This window comes from Alligator sinensis, unplaced genomic scaffold (assembly GCF_000455745.1).
Source record: "Alligator sinensis unplaced genomic scaffold, ASM45574v1 scaffold1086_1, whole genome shotgun sequence".
Lineage (NCBI taxonomy): Eukaryota > Metazoa > Chordata > Crocodylia > Alligatoridae > Alligator > Alligator sinensis.
Genome location: NW_005842600.1, coordinates 383,869 through 393,340, shown reverse-complemented (window position 1 = coordinate 393,340; position 9,472 = coordinate 383,869). Strand labels below are relative to the sequence as shown.

The 9,472-nt window shown below is 46.3% G+C and overlaps 1 protein-coding gene across 4 annotated transcripts in view; it reads left to right on the top strand.

Annotated features, from left to right (window-relative positions):
* The window catches only part of LOC102379301 (diacylglycerol kinase beta-like), a 248,317-nt gene that overhangs the window by 187,048 nt on the left and 51,797 nt on the right, over positions 1-9,472 (top strand). For all 4 annotated transcript variants that reach the window (XM_025214742.1, XM_025214739.1, XM_025214740.1 and 1 more), the window contains one exon: positions 1,011-1,075. In XM_025214742.1, the coding sequence (XP_025070527.1) occupies positions 1,011-1,075 (65 nt within the window). The remainder of the gene's footprint in view (positions 1-1,010; positions 1,076-9,472) is intronic.

Sequence of the window (9,472 nt, the reverse complement as noted above, 5' to 3'; positions counted from 1 at the left end):
AGCCAGGGAGTGAGGTTGTTCCTTACGGCATGTGTGTCTGCTTTGTTCCCCGGTGAACGTGACAGATTCCCAGCTCTTTTCCTGGTCGCCTGGCATCATCAGGGCCTGGGCTTTGTCTCATCTTGTTTTGGGGGAAATCATAAATGAGTCTGGGTTAGCTTTGATCCATTCAGGTCTAGTCAGGATTCCAGGTGTCCCATGCTATTCCCTTGTTCCCGCCCTCCCCCCCGCCCCCCTCCCTTTGCCCTCAATATCTGTGATAGCATATTTGCTCAACAGGGTACTGCCCTGCCATCGGCAGAACACCCAAAGATCCCAAGATAGAGCCATAGTCATCTACTTCTGGAAATTTGGACTTACTGGTAACACAGAACAATGGTACAGCACAGACCTCAGCCTTAGCTGTTCTTGTGCACTTAGCGCTGTCAAGGGCTCACTGCAGGACATCCCTTCTCCTGGCCCCTACCCCTCCTACTCTGAAGAGACCCACCTTTCCCCCTATGGCCTAGTAGTGCTGATTGGGACTGGAAGTGTAATTAGTCACAGTCATCATAACACAGGATCCAAGCAGCCTGGTCTAAGAAGACCTGGTAGAACAGCCCTGAGTCATCTACAGATGGGCCAGGGCCCATCATTACCCTAGTACAGCTCTGTACAAAAGCACAAGGGACTGGGCTTTATGCTGCCTCCATCTATTTACTCTGTTCAGAGTAAGGAAGCCCAGCATACAGCTTCTGCTGAGAGCCATCTGCTCTGCGTAGGGATGAGCTTTGGTTATTCAAATAAGAAACCCTAAGTAGGCTTTATCCCAGAAGTCCCAAATCTGTGTTCCAGGCCTTTGCCCCATGGAGCTGATTTCTTTTCTGTGGCGGTGAACCATCATTCTCTCAGTCTCAACCTGTGGTGCTTCAGTGTCACATTCCTCTTTGTTTGCTGCAATGTCTCTTTTGCTGTTATCTGTCACTTCACACATGCAAATTCAAGTTTCTCTTCATTCCCTCTCCTTGCAGGATGCATCCATCGCACATAGATTCCACATGATGAGAGAAAAGCATCCTGAGAAATTCAACAGCAGGTAAACCCTGTCCCCATTCTGTCGTGAAGCTGGTGAGGAGCGTTTTTTGGGCCCTGCCTGGGAAGCTGGGGCTTAGAACAAGCTTGCTTCCTTATCTGACCTGCCTCCTGGAAGAAACACCGATAGTCTAGAGGACAGAGGGGTGCAAGGGCAAAGCATTCATTGACCTGTCATGGTCAAAAGATGATTCCCAGTAGAAAATGTTGTGCACAATCAAAAGTTTCCCCATGGAAAAATTCAGTTTGGCCAAAACCATGTTTTCCATAGAAGAACTGTCCACCTGATGCAAAATTCCTATCAGGTCTAATTACAATCATGTAACCTGGGCACTGCCTGAGACTTTCCCAGGAACTGTCTGACACCCCTTGCTCTCTACATTTTATTCCCCTTGCTTTCCTTTCCTTTGCAGTTCTGACCAGTGTGGCAGTCTTATACCTAGGCTAGCAGAGGCCAATCATTTGGCATGTGTATTGCCATCAATTAAGCCCTGAGTCCTTCTTGAGTGCTACTCTGATCCCCTTCCTCTGCCTTATTTAATGCTCTGCTTTCTGCTTCCTGCTCTGTCTTCTGCTGTGCCCCCCTCCCTGATCTTGCATGCAACACAGAGCCTGTCCATGCCACATGTGGCATGTGCACCTCAGGTTGGCCACCCCTGCTTTTTTTATGCTCGCCCCACTTCTCCACCTCCACCTTTGTTTCCTTTCCTAGGCTGTTTCTCTTCCCACTGGCTACACCAGTGAGAAAAGTAAAAACAGCTTAATTTGAGCAGCAACACCTAGAAGGGGAGGAAATGCTGTATTGGGCAAGTCATGTACAAGCGTGTCTTTAGGCCCAGACTCCATCCTTCAGGAGTCTAAATGGTATTTAACAACTGACTGTTCTATGTATAGGCATATCAGCCCCTGCCTTCTTCATAAGCATGGTGGAAGATAGAGGAAAACAAACATTGTTTCCACAATGCACCCAGAAAATTAAGATCTAGGTTGATGGTGGACTTAATCACACCTGTCTATAAAGCAGTGACATAACTCAACTGGAGGTGTCTCTTGGTTGATGACTCTGTGGGGAGGGAAACAGGCAGTCCTGTGCCATAAGCAATATTTGTATTAGGTCTTTACATTACTCCGTTCTGTGGGCCTGGAGAGGTAAGCTTTCATGGGAAACCTGCTGGAATTTGGCTGTAGATGTAATTACATTTGTTCACATTTAATATTTACCTACCAGTGTCAGGACTGGCAAGTACAGGCTCTCCAGCAAAGGCAGAGCTGCAGGTTCCAATTAGCTCAGGTCTTACTTGGTGTTGATCAGAGTGACATGGTGACAGGAGGAGCATGCTGCTTGTGAGCTGGATCCCTACTTTCAGAAATGCCTATTAGAAAACCTTCAAACAAAGCAAAGAGCACTCCAGCCCAGCTTTCCTCTGAGACGCAAAACTCGCTCATCTTAGGACAGCTCATCAAAGCACAAGTGAGAGACTGAAAGCATGCCCAGAAAAGCAGAGAAACTAAGTGGAGATGTCACACTGATGTACACTTTAATTTCCCCCTTCCCATCCCTGCCATCAAAAGCTAGATGAATAATAATTAGAGAGAACGTGTCTTTCAGGGCAAATCTCCCTTTGCTAAAATCACAAGCTCCAAACTTGAGCTCAGCTTTGTAATTGTTTGTGTCCCACTGAGTTATTTCTGGCCTGGTCTGTGTGCCAATGATAGTGCATGTTTGGGCACTGGTGCATAAAACCCTCACTTAGGACCAAATCCCACCCCACTAAAATCAAGTCCAACTCCATTGACTTCTATGGGATCAGTTTTTAACCACATTCTTGTGACCCCCCCCCTTGTGCTCTGAGGCCATGGGCTGGGCACCGGGGCTACGTTCACAAAAAGACCTAGGTGCTACAATGCATGGTTACAGCAGTGCACTTTTAGGCAAATAGTCAGTAATAGAATTCACAGCCCCTGGCTCCCTGGACTGTACGTGGAGAGGATTAGGCACCTCAGAATAGGACTGAAAAAAGCCAGCATCCAAAGCAGGGCAGCTACCTAAACTAGCCAATAGGAGATGGCAGAGAGAGGGGTATGGTGTAAACTATGCCCCTCAAACCACTGAGGCCTGTGTGGCAAAAAGTCATAGAGAAGTGGGGCTGGAAGGGAACTCCAGAGGCAACATGGAGTCCAGCCTCTGCCTGAGGCAGGATCAGCCCTATTCAAACCATCCCAGAAAAATCTATTGTCTAACCTTTTAGCAAAACTACAAAGTTGACCCTGATATAACACAAGCCATAACACCTGAACCTGCCACAGGTAAAGCAGGGGAACCATGGAAGCCACCATCTTGCTTCTATAAATGTTATTAATATATGGTCAAGAGATCCCAGGTAGAGGGCTATGTCTCTCACTACAGAAGAAAGCAACCCCCCCACACACACACCCTCTCCCCCAGTCTGTACCAATCTGACCATGGGGTAAAATTCCTTCCTGACCCCAAATACGGTATTGGTCAAGAACCTCCAGCTTTGGTCTCAGGAGGAGCATTGGCACACCCTAGTCAAAATCCCCAGCCTTGGCTGTAGCCAATACCCAGTGCCTTTGATGAAGGCAAAAAAATGACATGGTTGTTCGTGGCATAAAGAGCAAATTCCTTGGATAGTTTCCAGATGTGCTCTGGTGGCCCTTCCCCTCAGCACTGATTGACAGAAGCATATACTGTATAATTTAATAGCAAATTCTGTGGAAAGTAAATTACATCATATAATTTATCATATTATTATAAATCTAAATATTACTACTAATATGTTAAATTGTTTTTATTAAGGGTAGCATAAATTATGTTAGTTGTTAAATGCTAACATGCAGCATCCACCAGCAGTTGCAGCTGACAGCCTCTGTCTCTGCGGTGTGAAGACTTGTCTATACGTTGAGATTTCACGTTCTGTGTCTGCTGAATTGGTTGGAATTCTAAGTCAGCTTTTTGCCAAGTTTTAGAGATATGGAAACTGATCAGACACAGGATCCCACAATTCAGTTACATTTAAAGGCATCTGGCACTCTAACAAAGTTCATGTAAGCAGCACACTCATTAGCACGCTCTTTCTGCCATCCAGGGATTGATTTAATTAGCTAAGGGTCAGAACGCAGAAAAGATACCTGATTCGGGTCAAAAATGCAAACAGCACTAAAAAAGGAGGCAGCCAGTTTAAATCAAGGTGGTAGTGACTGATTTAACTTTGTAGTACTGATTTAACTTTGTAGCTGTTGCCTAGACTAGTTCTTGTCTCCGCTGGTTTTCAGTTTGACCCTCTGAAAGCTATTGTGATGCTGTATCTTAACCCAGCTTATCAAATTCATCAGTTTGTTATGTGACTTGTGAATCAAAAACTGCTTCAAACCATGTTAGAAGCTCCATCAGCTAGATTGCTTTTTCAGCCACATAATTAACTTGATCTTCACTTAAGCCCTAGCGCCATAGTGTTGCTGGGCACAAATCGTGACAGTGATGCTACTGTGCAGTAGTAATGTGCTTCTGTGCAGTAGCTCATTGCTGCTGCACAGTAGTGTCTAAAAATAACTGTGTGGCAATGGGACTGTGCAGTAATGCCAGTTACTTCACAGTCGTTTAGTACTTGGTTAAACAAGTACTAAATGACTACACAGTAAAAACTGCGCAGTCCAGCATGTGTAGATGCACCCACTGTGTACAAGGTGTGATTTCAAGCTCCTCACAGACAAATCACTGGTAGGACTTAATATTCCTTTCATAGTAACAAACTGTGTTGAACCATAAATACCATTTTGGAAGCACTGGTTCTGATGGAAGTTACACGGTTGCATTTAGATCCTCATTTTGATTGGCAGTGGACTCCCTGTATCAAAGCTTACAGCCTGGACAATGGTTGAATATTTTTTTAAAGAGGAAACCAGGGTATTCTCATCAGGAAAATGTATGCACTAGATATCACTTACTAAAGAAAGAATGTGTGTGTTGCAGGTGACATGAATTGCACTAGACATCATTCCATGGAGCAGATCAGAGAAAGTGTTGCATATATACATTGCATTATCAGAGAGAAATGCTGAGATCTTGTTAAATTCTGAGCTGTAGTTTACAACAGCCCTCACTACAGCTTGTGCTCCAGTTGAAAAATGTACAGATGTGAGTTGAACTGGCTGTGCTTGAAAAACAGGCAGGTCGTGGTCTTTCCAGCTCCCAGGCATAAATAATGCATGGCCCTGGAGGTGACCACCTGCAGGTGGTGGCAGCAGCGAGTGGGGAGCTCCTGCAGGCAGCCTCAGCGGTGTCAGGAGGGGAGTCGGGGGGTGTAGTGAGCACCAACTGGCAGTTGGCGACCACCCGCAGACACCGCCGGCATTGTTGGTGGCACTTCTCTCAGGAGATCCACGTGCACCCCCCACGCATCGTCAATGCTCCCAGGTATAAATCCAATGTGGAGTACATAGTTATGCTGTGCATCTGTTGCTTCATCTCCTACAAATGAAATTGATTCGTATTCTGCCAAAGCAGATTTTGTAGACTGAACACGCAAAGCAAATACTTATGGTAGATAATCCTGGCAAAGTTTGTTTGCACATGGGAAACTGCCAGTGTTTGGTATGTGCTTGTTGAAGCAGTCCCTTAGTTTCAGGTTATCAGTTTTCTCCAAAGGTATGTTGGCAGCAGTGAATGCCTACAGTAGCTTCTCTTCTTGTTAAACTGCTTTCAGTGGTTCTTTTTAAACAATCAAGGACATTGTCATCTGTGTTTTTTTCTGACCTTTAGCCTCTGCAGAAGCCTGTTGCTTTATATGTGTTTTAGACTCGATCAGTGCTGTTTTTTCTCAGTACATCCAGAGTCGCATTGCAAGATGAACAAAACTATTTGGCACCATCTGAATGTAAAGCTCCTACAGGGAACTGTTACACAATCCTGAGCTGAAATGGATTTAGCTTTTTTTTATTTCTTTACAGTCATCTTCAGACTTCAAACTACTGCATTTAAGATGTCACTGAAACATTTCACTCTACGTTACTGACTAGTGCCTTCATTTAGTGACTAGTCTATGTCAGGACAAGGAGACGTTAACTCTCAATCACATGATCTATGGCTGTAGTGATATTGTTGCTTTGTCCTTGTATTGTAGTAAGCATTGGGACATTCCAAAACAGCGTATTATATGGATAATATGCATTTTATATTTTTTTAATTGATTTTGCGGGGAATCCTGTATTTTGCATTTTCCATGAAATCTGCAGAATTGTGATATAAGCAGACCCCTAATTACTACTGAGGTGTAGACACACTCCTAGGCTTCTCCTTTCTCTTTGGAGTTACGGCCTTGACCTCTCTACTTGAGGTGGAAGCCTAGCCAGATCCTTCCTTGCTCAAAACCAGAGGAGGAATTATGTCTGTTATGGGAGGGAGGGGTGTTGTCACACTTCTAACTAATAAATGTGGTTAGGGAGCTCACAGGGATGGAGGAAAATTTGACTGAAATCCCTTCTCTGCCAGAGAGGCCATGAACACAAACTACCAACTTCTATGTGAATGCTTTAAATGCTGGGACAGGGTGCGCTAAGATAGCACTCTGTTATGGCTAGGTTGCAGGTTACACTTAGCAGGTGTTAAATACACTTAAAATGCAAGCAACTGAACATCAAGCGGTAAAACATGCACCAAGTGTACTTGAATCATAGCAAAGTTACAGCTTTTGCTGGACAAGTATTTCCAGATTGCATTAGGTAACACATTTTCAGCTATTGTCGGACGGTTCCATGGAGATAATATGAGCAATTCATAGTCCTCATCCAGCCGTAGCGCTAGCCAGGGAACCGTCTACTGTACAGAGCTCTCGGATAAGAAGAGGAAAGCCACACATCTTAGGAGGGGGTGGTCCTGAGTCTTTAGCTTGTCAGGTTCCTCCTGAAAGCTGGGTGCCTGCAGTCCCCAAGGTCCTAGGCCGATTCAAGACTCTGGCGCAGTGCCAGGGCTGTGATGGACAGTCAGCAAGCTGTGCATGTTATAGTTTGGAGCAAACATTGCCGTGCCACTGCTCAGAGCACATTCTAACTCTAATACTGCACAGGTTTAACATGTACTAAGTGTCCCATGTGACAGAGCCCTTAGCTCTTCCTCATGGATCTCTTCCACTTAGTTTGCAGTAATTCAAAATTCTTTGGGCCACAGAGAGAAAGGGAGTGTGACTGTGTAGCCTACTGGTTAGGACCCTTCTTTGATGGAGGTAGAGCACCTGGATGTTGTTCTCTGCTCTATACTGTCGTCAGCCTAAAATTTCATGTTGATGCATATTGAGACAAATCATTTTAGCTAAATGGAATCTGTTCGTAGGTTGCAGCAAAGACTAGTTATGAATTGTGGTTTTGCATTCATACTTCAGTGACTTGAAGCCAAACCCTGGAGCCAAACAGCTTTGTTTTTAAGAGTTCAACATCCACATTTTCCTAATTTTGCTGGGGCATGGTGAGAGAGGAAGCAGGTGCTTATATGGGAATCTCCTGGCTTTTCTCTTTAGTTTTTTTGAGCAAATGCTGTTTTTGTTGAATCCAAAATGTTTTACTTTTGCTTTTGCCCAACTTCCAGTAAAACACAGGCTCTGTGTCTTTTCCTGCCAGTTCCCTTTGTGGGCAGTTTCCTGGCCCTGCAGCTCCAGTGCATGTCCTGCCACATTGTCTGCACCAGAGTGAGGAACCCAAAGCTTGCTAGCACCCTGCAGTGGGGCCAGGGGGATGGAAGCTTCTACTTTGCACGTGGCTTGTGAGGTTCCCAAGCTCTTCACTAGCCTAGGGGAAGATTAACACCAGCAAACCAGGGAGATCTGAAGAAACAATGGGGTGGCGGCAGTCTGAGTCACCCAGCTAATGTGGCCCTTCCACATGTGAGCTCTGTGATTACTTGGTTGGCACTGGCTGGATTTATAAGGAGTGCAGCACTGTAGTACTCTACCTGGCTTAGTGAGAAGGTAGCTGGCCAGACTGAACAGGGTCAAAGCCAGATCCAAGAACAAGTGAGGTGCGGCAGCATGATAGGCCCAATGCTCTTCTCACTACTGCACCTTGGGCCAAGGTGCCCTGTGCATGCAGGGGGGAGTTTCCCTCTCCACACTTGAAGATGCACACTGAGGAATGGCCCCTGTCTCAGGTGAGGTGCCCAGGGCCCTCTTCTCACAGGATTGGAGCCCTGAAGCTGAGGGGGTTCCTGCAGGGGGGTGGGAGAGGGCTGGAGAGTGTGAGTAGCCACAGGCTACCCACGGTCTCCCACTTGACAGCAAAAAGGCGGCACAAATGATTACTAGGCTCATTGCCACCACAAAATGCAAGCCCTTGTGGTGCAGCAAAGCACTGTGGCATCTGTTCATTTGGCATTTGTGCTGCCAGAAACATTTTTATGGCACCACAGAAGTCAACTTCTGTTTGCAAAGGGCAGGGAGCAGGGTTGCTGAAAGCCTGCCACACAGTCTTGCATCCACTCAAGCGAAGAGCTCAGGTGACCAGCAGGGGACTGAGAACATTTCAATGGGCCTATGCAGTGGGTTGCCGGTTTTGCTCTCAGGATTGTCATCCCAGAGCTCTGCAAAACAAAAGAGATCACAGTTTCATAGCTAAATACGGCAGGCTGGTCAGACCATGCACTGCCAGTGCATCTGCCCCTTGCCCGCACAGCTTACCCCTTTTCCAGTATTGGCTGCTGCAGGCTAGCCCTGTGTCCCACATCTGGCTAGCCTAGAAGCTGGTGCCAGCTCCTGCCCCTGGTGCATCTCTCAGCTTCCCAGTTCCCACATCCCCATCAGCTGCCAGTTGGCCTAACAAGATCCTCAGTCCCACGCACTGATGCTGGCTGGCCACGAATCACCCTGCCAGCACTTACTCCTCTTGGCCTGTTCTAGCACTCATCACTTACAGCTGTGAGAGTCAGCAAGTTGGCACATCTGGTAGGGGAGTAATTTTTTTGTCACTCTGAGTAACCTCCATCTCACTCCCTGTCTTTCCATGGCTTGAAAATTGTTTATGCCAAAATAACGACGTGGAGGTTATAGAAAGGAAGCATTTTCCTTTGTGTAATTGTCCATAAGTTCTCCCTTGTGGGTACGCTCCATCCCTGAGCCTTTGGCTGGAGACTTTTATACCTTAGCACTGCCCATGGAGTATGCTCCAGCCTTGCATCCCCTGCTGGCTGCCTGTGCTGGGGGGATAAAGCGCAGCATGCCCTTCCTTCTCCTCAGTCCCAAACCTCCTGGCGGGGATGGAGCAGTTCATTAGTTAGCTTGCTGCTGCAGCCTACTGTCCAGCTTAGCCTACGTTTCCCTTTTTACCTACTCTAAGTTCTTTATCTTCTGTCATCACATCCGAGTTCTCTAGCTTGGTGTGGGTTGACATCCTTTTCCCT